Source organism: Gopherus evgoodei, chromosome 19 (assembly GCF_007399415.2).
Source record: "Gopherus evgoodei ecotype Sinaloan lineage chromosome 19, rGopEvg1_v1.p, whole genome shotgun sequence".
Lineage (NCBI taxonomy): Eukaryota > Metazoa > Chordata > Testudines > Testudinidae > Gopherus > Gopherus evgoodei.
Genome location: NC_044340.1, coordinates 1,874,932 through 1,894,171, shown reverse-complemented (window position 1 = coordinate 1,894,171; position 19,240 = coordinate 1,874,932). Strand labels below are relative to the sequence as shown.

At 47.1% G+C, this 19,240-nt stretch overlaps 1 protein-coding gene across 2 annotated transcripts in view; it reads left to right on the top strand.

Moving 5' to 3' along the window:
• Positions 1-7,038: 7,038 nt before the first annotated feature.
• The window catches only part of FEZ1 (fasciculation and elongation protein zeta 1), a 153,759-nt gene continuing 141,557 nt past the window's right edge, over positions 7,039-19,240 (top strand). Inside the window, exons 1-2 of one of the 2 annotated variants that reach the window (XM_030538517.1) lie at positions 7,039-7,692; positions 18,863-19,211. In XM_030538517.1, the coding sequence (XP_030394377.1) occupies positions 18,901-19,211 (311 nt within the window). In that variant the 5' untranslated portion in view covers positions 7,039-7,692; positions 18,863-18,900. The remainder of the gene's footprint in view (positions 7,693-18,862; positions 19,212-19,240) is intronic. The other variant, XM_030538518.1, reaches the window with a different exon arrangement.

The following is a 19,240-nucleotide window of genomic DNA, read 5'->3' as shown; positions in this document are numbered from 1 at the left end:
ACTGTGAAGCTGAGCCAGAGTGTTTCCTCTGTGTTTTAAATCTTTTTCTTACCCTTTAAAGTTACCTTCCATCCTGATTTTGCAGGTGTGATTCTTCTATTTTTTTCTTTATAAATAAAGTTGTTCTTTTAAGAACCTGATTTATTTTCAGTGTCCTGAAGACAAAGGGTATCGTCTGTGCTCACATTGCTAACCAATTGGTTGGTATACTATTCTCAAGTCTCCCCAGGAAAGGGGAGTAGGGGTTTGGGGGGATTTTTTTTTGGGGGGTAGAGATTCCAAGTGACCCTTCCCTGAAATTTTGTGTAAGTCACTTGGTGGTGGCAGCAATACCATCCAAGGACAAGGAAAGGAATTTGTGCCTTGGAGAAGTTTTTAACCTAAGCTGGTAGAATATAAGCATAGGGAGGCTTTCATGCTGGTCCCCACATCCGTACCCCCGAGTTCAGAATGTGTGTGTGGGAACCCTGACAGAAGCTGATCCTGATTTTAACGAGCATGAGACTGAGGAGCTAGAGAACAAAGTGGAAAAAGACAGGAAGCCAGAAAAAGGAATAACAACTCCACCAATACCCAGCCTACAAGCTCAACAAAACAATGGTATTCTGATGAAGAAATAGACGTGAAGAAGTTTCAAATGCCTGATGTGCAGACTACCACAATAAAACAATTTCCTCCCAAGTGGATAAAAGTAAGAGGCCTTGGAGACCAGGTTCATTTGGAGTAGGAAGAGAACGTTTTGGTCAAAATAAACAGGAAGATGATAGTATTGTTCCATCTAAATTACCACTAAAGCCCGATTACTGGGTCACAAGGATGTATTGTCAGGTGTACTGAATGTTTATGCATATACTTTGGGTGCATATTGTTATCTATCCTTTGAGGCAAATGAAGGAAATAAGTCAATCATAGCTTTCACTATCCATGATGCCCAGAGGAAGCATGACCCCATTATCAGTCCTCAGATGCAGATAATATTCATTAAGAAGGTCATGGGGCAATGTAAGTGGATGCTGGATGATCGAAGTTTTAAGGGTTGTTCCAGCAGTATACAATACTGAGATGGTTCAAAATGTATTTATGCCATGGTTAAATATAATAGCAGCGTGGCTCCAGGTCCATTTAATGTATCCATCATAATGGATATTACTCCCACTAATGTATCTTCAATAAATGTAAAGGTCCTTCTCCTTAGTCGTCAAATGCACCATATTGAACTAAAATGTCAGAAATGTATTGCTCATTGTAATACGGCACCTGAGGAGGTTGTAAAATCAAAATTTTGCAAAATAAAGGACCTCAAAAGTTTTGTTTGGTTAAAACTGAATGTTTCTGTAAATGATACCAGGAACTAGGAATTAAAAGGATTTAAAAGGACATTTAGGGTTTTTGTAGCGCCTGTGCCATACATTAGTTTCGTGGGACCACTTATAGTAAAAAGGGACGTATCTTGCAGTTTAATTATAAATCCTCACTTTGCATTTAAAATATTGGTTTTAAAGGTTCAAGTTTCTGTAATCTTTATGTATAAAGAATGTGCCCAATATGTAACACCTTTGTTAATGGGATGGTTGGCGTAGGTACAAGGTAATGTCTTGCAACAACTCCCCCACCCCGAGTTAAGAGAGATCTAGATGCTAAAATCTTAGGAGGGGTGGGAATTGGACTAGGAGTGCAGAATACCGTAGATCAGCAGTTCCTGGCATCACGCATAGGTGAAGTGGGACATGATATCTCCTCACAAACCAACCCCCTCTCAGCAGTGTTGAATGACTTGGTTGAATTAGGTTTTAATATTGTTAACACATTACCAACATGGTTAGAAGTGCAAGACATGGACCACCTTCAGGTTATAGGAGCACTAGAGATAACTGCAGTCTAATCTAACAGAGGCACTTGAATGTAGGCAAGTGCAACAGTTGTTTCTTAATATTGCAAAGGCTATACTCGGAGATGGTTAAAATGGTATAATGCCGCAGGAAATTAAACACATTATCTGGTCTAATGCCACCAAATTCTAAAAGGAAAAGCAGCAACGGTGGAAAATGGTGAATTTCACCTATGACCATGCTAATGAGACTATCATAGCATACATACTTACTTTAAGGGATGCCATCAGGGCTGTTCTTACCCATACGCAAAGTCGGCAGATGTGTAGGGCACCAGGAAATTTCCTGGTGCTCTACGCAGCTGCATGCTGCTCCAGCGCCTCCTCCACCTCTTCCTCGTGGCCCCCGTCCCTGCTCTGTCCTAGCCCACCCCACCCCTTTCCCACAGCCTCCACCACTGCTTTGCCTCCGCCCTGCCTCTTCCTGCCCCTGCTGTGTCCCAGCCCCACCCTCAGTCCACCCCTTCCCCTGAGGACTGCAGCAGGGGTCGGGCCTGCCCTGCAGTCACCGGGCGGCAGGAAGTGGAGCGACCCAGACCCAGCCTGCTCCATGCTGCTGGCTCCCAGCCACATCGCTGGCTCACGCTGGGGGGCAGTTCCCCCTGCCCCCCAAGTCTCAAGGCTGGGAGCCAGGGGACCAGAGCGGAGCAGGCTGGGACTGCGTCACTCCACTTCCCGCCACACTGTGAGTGTGGGGTCGGGCCCTACCTGCAATCACTGGGCAGCAGGAAGTGGTGCAACCTGGCCCCAACCTGCTCTGCTCTTCTGGCTTGTGCTGGGGGATGGTTTTCTGCCCCCCAAGCCTGCTTCTCCCCCCGCGGAGGCCGGGGGGGCTGCATAGAGCACCAAAATGGCTAGGGACAGCCCTGGATGCCATAGAGGAAAGGATTCACCCCCTGATTCCTTTGGGAATGTTTGTAAACAATTCCCTAATGATGCCTATGGAAAATACCAAATGGGTGCATGTAAGAGGAGAGCAATATTCTTTAAATTTACAAGCCTTTGTGGAGCAAGACAAATTGGGTTTCACCTGTACCACTGGAGTATGGGAGGAGACTCATATATGTTTAAATTCCCATGAAGGAAAGTGTAATTACCAGCTTTACCATACTATGTTGTAGTGAGGCGGCCTGGCTCCCAGCTGCCCCAGAGAGGGATAAGCCCTTACGGATGCCAAAGTGGGCGGAGTCACTGGAGCCTGCGCCCGCCCCTCAGAGGTCACCGCACAGGGCAGGAAGTATAAAAGCCCAGCCCCAGGGCTCAGAAGCTGCCTGGCTGCTGGAGAGGCCAGACGCTGATGCCCTAGCTCCCTGCTGGGAAGACTCCTGCTGCCTGCGACTGACCCGAGGACTGGCCATACCTGCAGAGACTGGACGCCAACCAGATGCTGGAAGATCCCTGCGATGGTGTGCGGCCGGGGCTCAATCCTCCCTGGGGAGGATGGGAGCCACACCGCCTTGCTACATGTCATCTGAGGGCAGAGGCCCTCGGGGTTGAGCAGCCAGCAGTTCAGGCGGCTCAGGCCCTGTAGGCAGGACCGAGCAATAGCACAGTCAAAGGGGGCCCAGCCCTTGGTTCGGGCGGGCACCAAGCCCACAGTTACAATGGCTCAGGGCTGAGCAGTTAGTAGTTCAGGCAGCTTGGGCCTTGTAGACAGGACTGAGCAGTTGCACAGTCAAAGGGGGCCCAGCCCTTAATTCGGGCGGGCGCCAAACCCACAGTTACAATAGCTCAGGCCCTTGTGGCTCAGGGCTGAGCAGTTATCACCGTGGATGGCCTCCACAGGCCAGAGGAGGGGGAGTCTGCCACCCTTGAAGGAGTGGCAGGGGGAACGCAGGCCCTCCCACTCCACTGCGTTCCAGCCTGGGGCCCTAGCAGCTGTTAACGCCGTCAACAGTCAGTGGGGAATCCTGACCGAAACACACTGACATGGGTTCCGGCATACTTGCAGTCTGACTGGGGTCAACTGCCCCCGGGCTACTTCCTATCTCCCCCCTGGTCCTACCTGATCGGGGCCATCAGCCCCTGGGAAGCTTAGTAGCATGGATTCGTCCCGGCCAGGGCTGGGCGGTAGGTCTGGTAGTACCTCAGGAAAGTCTGGCCAAGCCTGGTCCGGGGGTTCCTCAGGGTAGTAGCAGGGATGGGGCAGCTCCGGCAGCTCCTGGTCGTAGCGGGCGTGGGGCAGCTCCGGCAGCTCCTGGTTGTAGCGGGGAAGTTCTGGCCAGTCAGGGCAATGGCCCTGGGCCTCCACAGCTTCCCAGTCAGGAGCACCCTCTAGCAGGTCCGCTCCCGGCGGCAGCAGGGCTCCAACAGAGGGCTGAGGGCATGCTTTTATACTTCCGGGGTGCCTCCTGACCCTCTGAGGGGCGGGACTACCGCTCAGTGGCCCCGCCCCTTTTGGCATCTGATGGGGCTCAACCCTCCCTGGGGAGGAGGGGAGCCACACCGCCTCGCTACAATCTCCTAAGCCGATAGCTACAAAGGGACCATGAGGAGCTGCCCAGTTTATCCCTCGCTCAGTATCCCGAGGAGCCCATGATGTGGGATGCTGTGGAAGACGCCGCTGAAACACAGGTACCGGTTGAGGGGGAGGTCGGAAGTAGCCCGGGGGCAGCCGTCCCTAGGCTGGCTGCAGCACACCCAAAGCCAATGTCAGTGTGTTGCTGCCAGGATCCCCACTGACACAGCGGGCTGCCTGCCGCTGTTAGGGCCCCGGGCTGGGACGCAGAGGAGTGGGTAGGCCTGCGTCCCCCCTGCCACCCCACTCACAGGTGGCAGTCTCCCCCTCGCCCCGATGCCCAGGCCCAGGAGCCTGGGCTTCTTAAGCTACTTAACTGTTTGCTCACCCCTGGCCTGAGGGTCTGAGCCCTGAACTATTGTTTGTTGCCCTGCCCTGACCTAGGGCCTGGGCTTACTGAACTGTTTGCTCAGCCCCTGCCTGAGGGTCTGAGCCCTGAACTATTGTTTGTTGCCCTGCCCTGACCTAGGGCCTGGGCTTACTGAACTGTTTGCTCAGCCCCTGCCTGAGGGTCTGAGCCCTGAACTATTATTTGTTGCCCCGCCCCGACCTAGGGCCTGGGCCTCCAAGATGAGACTATTGGCTCAGCCCCTGCCTGAGGGCCTGAGCTCCTAGCCATTTCCTGACCCACCAGGCTAATTCACCAGTGCACGGGACTCATGCAGTGACGTGGCCTGGCTCCCAGCTGCCCCAGAGAGGGGTGAACCACAACAGCAGACGGTTACATATATATTTTCAAAATTTGGCTATAATGGTTATTGATAGTCACTGTCTGTGTGTAAGAACTTTGTGTAAAAATTTGTTAATTATTTTTATCACATTGAACACGATGCAGGAGATAATATATGTTTGTGTGCAGTCATTTCTGTGATGGGCTGGGATACAAATATTACCGTTAGACATGGAGGTGCAGAATATAATAGCATCTTACCCTGTCTATTACCATCTTCCACCTACTCATATAGGAGCAGACCTCCGAGCATTAAAGTGTCTAATGCACCATAAGGATATGGTTTATCACCTAAAGCAGTTCAAGAAGCTCACATCTTATCATCATTTTGTGAGGCAAATAAAAAAAGATGTTGAGAAGAACTGGTGATGAAACCAAATCATCCAATTGGTGGGAAGATCTTTTTAAAGCTAGATTGGGTGAATATAGAAAGGCTTGGGAAATCATGCTCCATCCAATTGTAGTAATACTGCTCAAATAGCTGGTTATGATTGCATATCTAATAATTATATCAGTGTATGTGTGTAAAAAGAAATATAAAGATTCTACAGCAATGCCTTTTGTAATGTGTCAACATGCATAACCACATTATGGGGTTAATCTTAAATAGTCTGGATGTAACAATAATATCAGATGTTTATTAAAGGCGGTCACATCTGTCAAGGAGGGGATATGTAAGGTGTTATTGGTGTATGGTTATACTTTTGTTATGTGTTATAATAAATGTTGCTGCAATTCAAAATGCAGAATAAGAATTCAAGATGGCACATGTGGTAGGAAAGGACTAAATTCCATCTTGGTATCCTTTCTTCATTGGCATTTTTCTGCCAAAACTCTGTTTCCCGCCACTTGAGGGACTGAGAACTGTCTGGAACCGGTTGGGGGCAGTGTCTGCCAGAGTGTGCCTCAGGAATTCGTGCCACAGAGAGCATATAAGGAAGTGATGATGCTGGTGCTGTCCATCGAGGCAGCCATGTCCAGTTTCTTTGCATGACATCGAATCAAGACTTTGGTCACTAACATCTGCCAAGTACTCTGATACTTACCTGATATCTGATTCCTGTATTCCACCAAAGGATCCAGTGAAGACTTTGTCATCAGCTCAGATCTGTTGATCTCCTGCTTCAGCCATAGAGAATCAGATCCTCCAATGTTCCAGAGATCCATCAGTTGCTGGGGCCCTCCATATGGAGTGAAAGGGACAGTAATTGTTTTTCTGGCACTTAAACTGTCCCTTGGTTAAACTATTAAGGGTCTGGGCTTTATGCCCCTTGCTGGAATCTATTCTTGGGTATTGTAGTGATCCCATTAGTAGATCTTCCCCCAGTTGTAACTATCCCTTAATAAATCTTCTTTTTGTTTTAAGGTTATATTCTCTCTATCCTTTATTTCAATGTGACATGAGTAGGAGGCACGCAGATTTTTAACTCTCCCGGTTGATAGATGCTTTTAGGAGTCAATCTTGTTATTTATATGTCACCTTCTTATTATTCTATAACAGAGATTTTGGGGTAACAGCTTGCAGGTTAGGATGGACTTTCTCCTGCTGACTCACTGAAGTAAATGACTGGCTCAAAACAGTTTGTCTGGACATGCAGAAGGCTTTTATATCTTTCCCCTAATCTTTTTCTGGAGGGTGCCTGTATAGAAAGGTTTCCTTCTGTGAGTCTGAATAAAACATTCCCTCAGTTCCCGAATCATAGAATATCAGGGGTGGAAGGGACCTCAGGAAGTCATCTAGTCCAACCCCCTGCTTGAAGCAGGACCAATCCTCAACTATATCATCCCAGCCAGGGCTTTGTCAAGCCTGACCTTAAAAATCTCTAAGGAAGGAGATTCCACCACTTCCCTAGGTAAATGGATGAAGGCATCATGGAGATGCTACCTTTCATTTCTGCTATGCTGTCTTTTGGAAAGAATCTTCCATTTTTGGTGGGATTCTCCTACCAGACAATGCTTTTGTCAAATGAGCCCCGGACCTGCTGCGTGTCTGCATCATCTCCGCAGCTTTGAATTTAGAAAATCCTCCCTCTTTAAGAGGTGCCCCTAAGAACAGGAGTGGGCCTTGTCCCTCACGAGTAGGGCTTATCAGCGTGTGTTCGCAGCAAGCCTCCCATCTGAAGCACAGACCGCTGTGCTGTTGTCAGTGTCTTGAAGCTAATGCATATTGATGAGGAAGGGCTGAGCGCACACGGCTCTCTGCAGAGGGGAGGCAGACGGCTGGGAACAGCCCTATCTCCATGCAGGCTCGCTGATTCCGTTACATGCTCCCAGGGATGCTAAGCTGAGCCAGAGACCTTGCGTTTCCCCAGCTGCTCCTGGCTAGCCCCAGCCCACACTCAGGGGCGCGTTTGGCTCTGTCCTTGGAGCGGAGGCGCCGGGGCCCGACTCCGCTTTCCGAGAAGCAGCCTCTGATCCGTCCCCATTGTCTGGCGAGCGACTGCCGGGTCAACGGGGCTGAACGGGACGGTCCCCTCCCAGGCCGGCAAACCAACGCGCAAACGTGGTACTGAAAGCGCCCCCCTCCTCGCCCTGCGCAGAGCTATTGTGTCGGAGGTAGGGCTGTGTGTGTACAGGCCGCTGTGTGGGTGAACATAGGGGGCTGTATGTGGGTGTGTAAGGCTGTGTGTGTATATATAAAGAGGGGGTTGTGTGTGTACGGGGGGGCTGTGTGTGTACAGACGGGCTGAGTATGTGTGTGTATGTGTACAGGGGGCTGTGTGTGTGTGTGTGTGTGGAAATACAGATGGGGCTCTGTGTGTGTACAGGGTGGTTGTGTGTGTGCACAAGGGGGCTGTGTGTGTGTCTGTGGTGTGTGTGTGTGTGTTTTTGGCAGTGTGGGTGTACATAGAGGGCTGTATGTGGTGTGTAAGGCTGTGTGTGTATATATAAAGAGGGAGTTGTGTGTGTACGGGGGGGGCTGTGTGTGTACAGACAGGCTGAGTATGTGTGTGTATGTGTACAGGGGGCTGTGTGTGTGTGGAAATACAGATGGGGCTCTGTGTGTGTACAGGGTGGTTGTGTGTGTGTGCACAAGGGGGCTCTGTGTGTGTATACAGGGGGCTGTGTGTGTGCGCAAAGGACAGACTCTGTGTCTATGTGTGTCTCTGTATGTGTACGGGGGCACTGTGTGTGTGTAGAGAAGGGGATCTTTGTGTGTGTACAGAGGAGGGCTCTGCAGGTGTGCAGGCAAGGTGCGTGTGCACTAGGCAAAGGCTTGTGCTAGGAAATTTTGTTTGTCTGCATGTGTTGATGCAGAGGAAGAATTGTGAAGGGTGGGGGAGAGGGGCTGTGTGTGAGAATGCAGATGGGAAAGTGGGTGTGAAGGGATGGGGATTTGGGTGTGTGTGTGTAAGGATGGTGAGAAGGGGATTTTATATATATATATATATACATATATAAAATATGTAGGTGATGACTGAGAATTGGGGGTGTATGTGGAGGAGAGTGGTATGTAGAATGGGGTTGTGGTGGGGAAAAGGAGAAGTCAGTGTGTTGAGTGGGGAGCAGGAGGCTTTGTGGTGTAGGAATGAGGCTTTATGGGGGCAGGAAAGTGTACATGGAGGGGATTGTGTTTGAGGTGAGGCAGAGGCATGTGTGTGTGCATGCGTATGGATTGGTTTTGGATGTGTGTGGGAGAGGCTGTTCAGGGAGACAAGAATGAGTGTGTGTATGTGGAGGGGAGAGGAGATTGTGTGTGTGTGTGTGTGTGTGTGTGTGTGTATGGGGGAAGGTGGACTGGGAGGGAAGGTTGTGTGTGAGTGGAGGTTTTTAGTGTTTGTGTTGGAGGGGAAGATTAGTGGTGTGTGAGCATATGGGAGGTGGGTGTTTATACGTTTAGAGACTGAGGATTGTTTGGGTGTAGTGGAGGGTGTTTGTGTGTGCATGTATTGGGGGGGTCCGTAGGGATGGGGAATATGTGTGTTTTGTTGGCAATCTCTACTTATCTGATTAATGGGATGCACTATTGCTGCCTGGCTCTTAAAACAAGGTGACCTAACATCACTAATGCACTAATGTCTTGCCAGTCCCATTTGGGAGTGCACTACCTAGTGGACTCTAAAGTGCTTAGTGCAAACAGAACAGCATTGTGCAGGGTTCTCTGCTTGGGGAATGGGGAGGCAGAGAGTAAGAGATTGTTACTCTTCATCCTGGCTTTCAGAGCACCTTGCCCTCACCTCCTGCAGCAAAGTGGCTGGGATTCTCTTTCCACCTGTCTCCTTCCTGTTTGGGCCCCATACAAGCAGAGAACTGCCAGTTTCCAGGATCTGATGCTGTAGGGAGGCTGTTACAGCTGGATCCCATTGCTTAATCCCAGCATTGGAAATGACTCAGCAGGTACCACGCTATGTAAGGCAGGGGTAACATGGAGATAATGTTGTGAGGCGGAATCCAGTAGAGATACAATCTAATTTGAAAGTCAGTCCTGAGCAAAATTGTGTGTTGGGGGGAATAATGTTAAACCAGAGAGGTGGGGGAGAAGCTGAGGAGAAGAGTGTCCTGAGCCGACCGGCGTGGGAAGTTTGGGCCAAACAGAGAGGCCCAGGGAAATTGCACAAGGATAGTTTACCAAAAGTTGTGGTGGATTCTCCATCTCTGGCAATTTTAAAATCAAGATTAGATGTTTTTCTAAAAGATCTGCTGTAGTTCAAACAGCAATTATTTCAGAGACATTCTGTGGCCTGTGTTATGCAGGAGGGCAGACTGGATGATTAGAGTGATTCTTTCTGGCTCCAGAATCTATGAATTACAGTGTCTTATACATAAGGCTGTGAGTTTGTCACAGAGGTCATGGAAGTCACAGATTTAATGGCTTTCTTGACCTTAATGACTTCTGCAGCGGCCCACCACACCATCTGCTGCTGGGGGAGTCTCGGGTCACTGCCCCCTTCCCCAGCAGCAGCAGGGGGTTGTGTGCGGGGCTCAGGGCTGGAGGTTGGCCCGTGGGAGGGGGTGAGGGCTCTGGGCAACACTTACCTCAGGGGGTTCCTCAGGAGCAGCAACATCCCATGGCTCTTATGGGGAGGTGCATCCCAGGGGCTCTGCGCACTGCCTAAGCCTATAGGCACCTCCCCCCACAGCTCCCATTGGCCACGGTTCCTGGCCAATGGGACCTCAGGAGACGGCACTCAGGGAGGATGCAGCATGCCTCCGCCTAAGAGCTGAGGGAGGTCGCCGCTTCTGGGGAGGTGCAGAGCTGGGTAGGGAGCCGACCAGCACCAGATGTTTTCCATCTTCTTTTGCTTCTGTCATGTCATGTTTGGCAAAAGAGAACACGAGGCTCCATCTGCAATGGAGCAGTGCATCGGAATTTATGCTCTTGTTCTGCTGCCTGCCTAGATGCTAGTTTGGAGGGCAATCTTGCTGTTGGAGTGGATTCTTAAAAAAAGCAGGATTTAGGATACTGTGGGTGAAATTCAGGATCAAGGGGCAAAAAGGTCAATGACGTGGTGTTATGCTCTCTTTATCTTTTTGAGAATGTTATTGTACAGTCCAAAGATGGATTCCTCAGTGTTTTGTTGGCAGAGATGCAAAGGACTGGAATAGTAAAAGGTACTAGTGCTGCAGGTCATTAGTGTGGTACACTGGCTGGATTGCTGTGGGTGTAGGGCTGGAACAGCAGGACAGGGTAGATCAGGATTGGCAGAGCAGTGTGGTAAAAGCGAGTGTAATGAATGACTGCCTGAGCGATGTCGGGCTCTCATTCAGCTGTGTTAGTCCCTCACTTTTATGAAGAATAAAGTCATCCCAAAATTGTTAAAATGAGTCATTATATCAGAATTGCCCAATTCAGAGAACTATGAATTGCATTAGAAATGGTCAGAAATCTCTGCCCATTTGAAACAGGAGGCTTCACTTAGAGCCTGCAAAACAATCATTTCTCTTGTCCTTAGGAGCTATTTATAATGACCATGGTGCCAATGGAGTCAAATTAACACAAAGGAACAACTGGCTGCCTTAACCCCTCCCCCAGAAAACAGTGAGTGCGCTAGATGCAAACAATAGGCAACTGGGAGAATTCCTCTAGGTAGGATAATGTCTAATCAAATCAAATACTTATAGTACCCTAAGTAGTTTATTAAACACTTCGGGAACTGTAGAAACTAGTTAGAGCAATATGTGATGAATTACAGCCAGAATTGTCAGGAGCCTGATCAGCTGTGCTTGGCAGTTAGGGTTTGCTGGCTTCTCTGGCCACACAAGCCACACCTGCACATCTACTGAAATGGCTGCTCCTCCTGTACAGGTGTATCAGGAGGACTTTCCAGACTCCAGCTGCTGACCCCAAGGCTGCTGAATGACAAGAGCATGTGATGCCTACCTCAGGCCTTTGGACACTGTAGACATTTTTCTTTTTTTTTTGGTTTATGCAGCTCTGGTTTCTCTCTCTACTTTATATTTTGTATTCTGAACTTTTTACATCTTTATGGTACCACTTTTGCATTCACTAATAATAATAATTGCTAGCAGGACCCAAGGGCTCTCTATGCTAAGGGAGATTGAGGTGGTGAGTCAGCCGATGGGGGTCTGGTTAATATGGCAAGTTAGATGTTGTTAGATTTTTTTAGAGCACAAACGACCTCCCATACACAGAGTAAGTTTCCTCTGAGATAGCCATGGCTAAGACCCTAACTTTGTGGGAAGCAAGCTGACACCCTTCTGCCAGCAACTGGCCACTTGCATGTCAGGCTGGCTTGAGAGCATATGATGAAGGAAAAATTCAAGCCTTCCTTCCCCACCCCACTTCTCCTGGCAGCCACACAAAGTGCAGGGAGAATACAAAACGGCCACTTTTTTTAAAAAATGGGGAAGAAGACAACAGTTTAAAAGGTTCAGTTAGGAAAGTGATTACTGATGAGGCACACAGATTCACACACAGTCTGGAGTGCACAGGGTGGTCTAGCCTCTCTGAAGGAGCATCTTTACCTCTTTGGAGCTCTGACACACACGGGAGAGAAACCTCAGTGAAGAGGCAGACTCCCATGTAAGATAGCCTTAAGGAAGGACATGTACCTTGCCATAATTTTCCATCACCCAGTGGTAATTCCCTGTTCCTCCTCTGAGCCCCAAGCTGATGCATTAGCCATGCTCTTTTAGGTGCGTTTGATATTGAGTTAAACTACATCAGTATTAGTCACTTTTAAAATGATTTAAGAGTGTTCACACAAAGGGGTTGCTGCACTGATTTGACTACATGGATTCAGAAACAGAGCTAGTGAAATAAGTTTAATTTCTCTGCACATGCCAAGCCTGTAAAAGGAGGTGTCCCTGTGCCATCTGCAGCCTCAATCCCATTGTCCTGAGTCACCTTTGCCTATGGCCAAACAGCAGTTATCTGTGGTGCCTGGAGCCGCCACTGTCTGTGGCACAGGGAGATCACAACCAGTGTCTCTGGAATGGAAGGGAAGTTCAGTCTGTTCCTGACAAGCCCCAAGCCTCCTTCTCAGGTTCTGGCTGTGTTGCAGGGATGCTGTGTGTCAGACACTTGCTCTGGCAGTAGCCACATGCCCTCAGGCTTTAGATGGCAGGACCCTTCTTCCCAGTGTCAGTCCCTGCCCTGTTGCGGTTACGATCCCCCTCCAAACCTGGCCTGCAAGGCATCTTGGTAGGGGGCATCTCCCTGTGCTGGACCTGCTGCCCAGGGTCCCCCTTGCTCTCCCCAGCTGCTCACCAAACCTGGCTCCAGACTGCTCCAGCCCCAGCTCCAGTTCCACTCTGCCTCAGCACTGCTGCTGCTCTCCCTTCAACTCCCTGGCCTGCTTCTCTGGCTCCTCTGGCTCTGGTCGCCACAGCTCTCCTCCCAGCACAGGTCTGCTCTGACTGTAGGTTGTTTCTGTGACTCTGTTCCCAGCACTGAACTGCTTCCTGGGCTGCCTTTCTGGCCCGTCTGACTGGCACAGCTCTTCTCCCTAGCTCAGCTTGGGCCCCTGCTTTCTCCCTAGCTCAGCCCCATTCTCACTGAGCCAAGCAATTCGAGCAGATACCAAGGACAGGACCTGCCCCCCGGTCTCCTGACTTCCTGATTAGCCTGTCAGTCAGGCTGACCTGGAGCATAGGCCTCTCCCCATTGTTCCTGGGGATTGATTTCCCATTGATCCTTTCCCTTTCTTTTAGTACTGGGAGTTAGCCAACCAAAACACCTCCACTGAGTTTTAGTAAGGGGACAACAGTCCCCTCACATGTGTGTCCATCCTGCCACCTTTAAAAATGCTAGGACTTTAACTATTGCTTCTCTCACTGTATCGCCTGTGTGACCCATCAGCAGAGGGCTTCCTCTGTCATCTGCTAGTAGGGTGACCAGGTGACAAGAACAAATATCGGGAAACATGGAGGAGGGGTGGTGAGGGCTGACAAAGCAAAAAAGAAAAAAAAGCTGGAGTGCAAAATATTGGGACATCTGGTTACCCTACCTGCATGCCCCATATCTAACAAAGGAAAGCTGCCAGATCTCTTGCTTCCCAGCTGCCTGGGCCAGGGTGAGTCTGTGGAGGATAATGCAGACAGGGAAGGTGGCCTGGAGTCAGGAGACGGGAGATGCTAAAGAAGGACGGGATATGGAGAGGAACTAACTTAGGCCTGTAGGAGACCAGTTAGAAAAAGTCCATTTGCTGCAGTCAAAGGGTGGAAGAGGCCCATAACTTGAAAAGAGTTGGAGGGAAGTGATGGAGTAGGATGCCATGTGTGGTTGGTGGTTTCAGATTCGCGGCAAGGAACCCAGGCTGAAGTGAAGGAGGTGAGGTAACAGGACAGCAAATCAACCCCTTTTGTCAGAAGGCCAAGGACCACAAGACTTGAAAAATGTATCCTGTCCTGATTAGCTCAAGTACTCCTGAGACCAAAGTACTCTGGTCACCCAAGCCATGACTCCCACCTACATGGTGTGGCCCATCTGGCCTAGAGATCTCTTTCACCAGTTGTCTGATCTCTGACACCAATTAATGCCAGGCAGGGCCAGGCTATGGTCATCTGGGTCCATAGGCACAATGTGGCTCTGTTCTGCATCCTTCCTCACTTGAAGCGTGGAAGCACTGGTTCCCCTCTCCTCTCAGAGCCACTGCAGTGGCATTGGGCTCCTTCTGCCCCAGGAGTGGCAGCAGGATCACTTCCTCCCCTTTGGCACAGAGGGGAGGCAACAGGGGTCTCATCTTCCTTTCCAGAGAGGAAGGGGTGACAGCAGGGCTCCCTAGTACTTACCCCATCAGCCAGGGTATAACTGCTGGGGTGGGGGGCAAGGCCCACTGCACTCTCTCCCCTGCCACTAAGCTCCTTGCTGGGGTGGGCTTGGCAAGCCCCCCATCCAGAGCAGGGGATCCAGGTGCTAACCTCCCATGGTGGTACATGGGGGCAGTTCCCTTCTCAGAGCTATTGTTTCAGACTGTCTCCATACTCAGACAGGCAGCTCTGACTTGTTCCGTTATAATTGTGCCACATTTTAATGTGTTTCTTTACAACTACATTGGCTGGAAATGCTCTTTTCTTAAAATGAAAGTTTAGAATCTGAAGAAATCACATGACTCCAGGACCTGGGGACCTAATAATGAGCCTATATATATGCCTTAATCTAGCCCCCCAAACATCAAATAAAGCAATTAATGTTGCCCCTGGATCCCATCCCCAAACCAGACACCCATCTCACTCAGGCACACGCATACCTTGCCTGGCACCTACCCCCAGTGCAGCATCCTCTTGAGTGCAGGCACTCTTCTCATTAGCTGCCCATGACATCCCCACCAACATGCAAAGCATCCCTTCTAGCTTCTCCCATCTCTAGGGTGATATAGTCCCTGGGTGTGTGTGGAGGAACATTCCCCTCACCTGCTTCTAGGGATTGTGAGGAGAGCCTAGGCCGCAGCAGGGGGAGCAGCATAGGGCAGGTGAACCACTCTTGCCCAAGTAGCTCTCCCTTCTCATTTGAAAGTTCTAGCCTTAATGTTTTATATGCATATAAATATTAAATATATAACCCATGGCTTTCCCGGTTCCCCCTGCTTCCAGACCTGTATACTCCCATCTACAAAAATCTGCTCCTCTTCTTTCAAAGGTGAAATGAAGAAATGGCCTATTGTCATATGTAAGCTGCAATTACTGGTGAGGTCCATGAGCACATGCACAATGAACAAGATGGACATTCTGTATACTGATGCAGAAGGAAGTGGTCACATTAGCTTCCAGACACAGACAGGATGCAATTCTACCATAGCACCAGCATCCAAACTCCTCTCAACCAAGCACCCTTGCCAGTGAAGATCAGAATAGCCTCTTGCAAAGAGTCATAAGGGGCCTCTCTGCTCTCCACACTGATGCTGCAAATACACATGCGTGATCCCAATACGTGCATATCTGAGCAAACTTTGAAGGCCACTTTCAAAGCTTTTAGAATCTACAAACACTAAAGGGAGAGAATACAGCTGAGCTGAATCACATATTAAAAAAAAATTCTCCCAGCTCTAGTTCTAAATGAAAGAGGGCTCCACTGCATATGCATAGCTAATACAAGGTTGCCCTGCCTTATTCAGTGTAAAAAAAAATGTTTTCTTCCAGGTCATTGATCAAAATGTTAAATAGCATAGGCCGCAAACCGATCACTGAAGGACCCCACTGGAAACACCACTTGATGATGATTCCTCATTTACAGTAACATTTTGAGAGCTGTCAGTTTGTGACACACTATACTTCGGGGGAGTGCCCTGTAGCCCCCATATTCATCATTTGTATATAATTGTGGTATTTCATAGAAAGAATGCCATGTGAGGTATCATGGGAAAGGTGATGATTTCTTGAAAGTCATTGTTCTATCTAAATATGTATCAGAGTAGCAGCCGTGTTAGTCTGTATCCGCAAAAAGAACAGGAATACTTGTGGCATCTTGTTAGTCTCTAAGGTGCCACAAGTAAATATGTATATCATTAGTAGGGCTGTCGATCAATTGCAGATAACTCACGCGATTAACTCAAAACCATTAATCACAATTTAAAATATTAATCGTGATTAATCACAGTTTTAGTCACACTGTTAAACAATAGAATACCAATTAAAATGTATTAAATATTTTGGATGTTTTTCTACATTTTCAAATATATTGATTTCAGCTACAACACAGGATACAAAGTGTACACTGCTTACTTTATATTATTATTTTTGGTTACAAATATTTGCACTGTAAAAATGATAAACAAAATAAATAGTATTTATCAATTTACCTCATACAAGTACTGAAGTGCAATCTCTTTATTGTGAAAGTGCAACTTACAAATGTAGATTTTTTTACATAACTGCACTCAAAACCATAACAGTATAAAACTTTAGCGCCTACAAGTCCATTTAGTCCTACTTCTTGTTCAGCCAATCGCTAAGACAAACAAGGGAGATGATGCTGACAACTTCTTATTTACAGTTGCACCTGAAAGTGAGAACAGGCATTAGCATGGGACTTTTGTAGCTGGCATTGCAAGGTATTTGCGTGCCAGATATGCTAAACATTCATATGCCCCTTGGTGCTTCGGCCACCATTCCAGAGGACATGCTTCCATGTTGATGATGCTCATTAAAAAAAAAAAAGCATTAATTACATTTGCGATTGAACTTCTTGGGGGAGAACTGTATGTCTCCTGCTCTGTTTTACCCACATGCTTCTGTATATTTCGTGTTATAGTAGTCTCGGATGAGCATGCATATGAAAGACTGTAACCAACCTGCAGTTTTGAGTGGGGTGAGAAAAACTGCTTAGTTCAGATATTGCCTAGTATAATAAGGTCAAGAATTTAGACTGCGTGCTTATCTTTTATTTTCTTTTGGTAACTACTCTGACTTTTTGCCTATCACTTATAATCACTTAAAATCCACTTTTTGTAATCAATAAACTTATTCTAGTGTTTATCGTTACCAGTGAGTTTGACTGAAGTGCTTGGTAAATCTGCTCAGACTACAAAGGCTAGTGTATGATTGATGAAGTGGTGAACCAATTAATAAACTTGCGTTGCTCAAGAAAGGGTCTTGAGCAGTGCTAGAGGGTATATTCCAGTGGTATAAGATGGGAGCTTGGGGGATTTGGCTGGTGCCTTCTCTGTGTGATTTGTGAGTGGCTCTGGGAGCAGTCAGGCAATCTGGCTGGGTGTGGGGTACCACATGTGGTTGTCCTGAGTGGTAACGGCACTTGGAGGGGTTTGCTGCTTATCACCGGTAAGGCATTGTGAGAGACATACCAAGATTAGTAAGTTAAGGGGGCACAGCAGTCCCACGGTCCCAGATTGTGTCCCATGTTAATTTGATATCATCCTAGTTTTTTAATCAAAATGTGCAGTACCATGTCAAATCCCTTACAGAAGTACATTATCAACCAAATTTGTAACCTCATAAAAAAGATATCAGGTTAGTGTGACAGGATCAATTTTCTATAAATACAGGTTGAGTTGCATTAATTATATTATCCTCTTTTAATTCTTTATTAATTGAATCCCATATCAGTTGCTCCATTATCATTCCTGGGACCGATGTCAGGTTGACAGACCTATATTACCCAGGTCATCTTATTTACCATTTAAAAAAATTGGCATAACTTTAGCTTTCTTCCAGTCTTTTGGAACTTCCCCAGTGCTCCAAGACTTGTTGAAAATCAAAATTAATGGTCCAGCAAGCTCCTCAGACAACTCTTTAAAAAATCTTGGATGCAAGTTATCTGGATCTGATTGTTTTAAAATGAATAAATTTAGTAGCTTCTCTTTAACATTGTCCAGAGATATGAGTTGAGAGGAAAGAGTGCTATCATCACCAAATGATGAGACTATATATTTTTCCCCCAATACAGAGCAGAAATATTTATTGATTGTGTCCCCTTTCTTCCCTTATCCATTTTCTACAATTCCTAATTTCTGATTTATATTCATTTCTATCAACTTCCCCTTTCTTCCATTTGTTACATATTATTTTCCAATTCTTTATAGCTGCTGTCCCTTTTCCTCTAAACCAGGTCAGTTTTTACCCAGCATACCCTTCTTCCTCATTTTTGGGATTGTGGCTTTTGGGGCATCTGATAAGGTATTCTGAAATAATTCATAATTATTATTTACAGTTTTCTGATTAAAATGTTCTCTCAATGCAGATTTTGTAGAAATGTCAGTATTAACTATGGTTGGGATTTTCAGAAGCACCCTAGTGACTTAGGAGCACAAGTCCTGTTGAACATCCCACCCTTTGATGTTAACTAGAGCTACAATATTGAGTCTGTCAAAGTTAGCAAAAATTTCTAATGTGCACTCATGACAATTTTTTTTTGAAATGTTTATATCTTAACTGTGTTTTAACTTTTAGCAAACAATGCAAAGGCCTGTTTCTCTTGAAGAGTAGCCTGCCTGAAAAATTTCAGTTTGTGAAATTAAATTGTTTTTTAGTTATGTGAGTAATGTGTGTTAAAGGTTTACTTAAGTATTATTTTTTTAAATCTTTCCATAATAAAAAAAACCCCTGTCTAAACTGATTTTGCTCAGACATTCCAAAAATACTTAATCTCTGTCTGAAATCAAACATGGAAAATATCAGGCCAAAAATGGAGTTTTCAAAAGGCTATGAGCAACTCTTTGCAGGTTGTAATGAAAGTTCTGATATTATCGTCAATATAGACAGGGCTACTCTTCCCATAGTAATGAACTGAAGCCTGCAGAGACAGAAAATGTGAGCATACATGTTACTAAGCCTCACTACTGACTCATAGATGTACTTTTTGTTCTAGATAATCTGACTTGAAGATTTCACTTTAGCCAGTCCAAGATGGAAGCCCCACTGGTGAGTCTGGATGAGGAGTTTGAGGATCTGAGACCCTGCTACGTTGATGACAGAGAAGAAAAAACACATTGTTTTTACAGCTCATCCCCTCAGCATCTGGAAGATCCCTCCCTTTCTGAGCTTGAGAACTTCTCCTCTGAAATTATCAGTTTCAAGTCCATGGAAGACTTGGTGAATGAATTTGATGAGAAGCTGAATGTCTGCTTTCGAAATTACAATGCCAAAACTGAGAACCTGGCTCCTGTAAAAAATCACTTCCAGATACAAGAGGAGGAAGAGCATCTTCAGGATGAGGAGTAAGTGGACTAGAAATTCTAATAATACA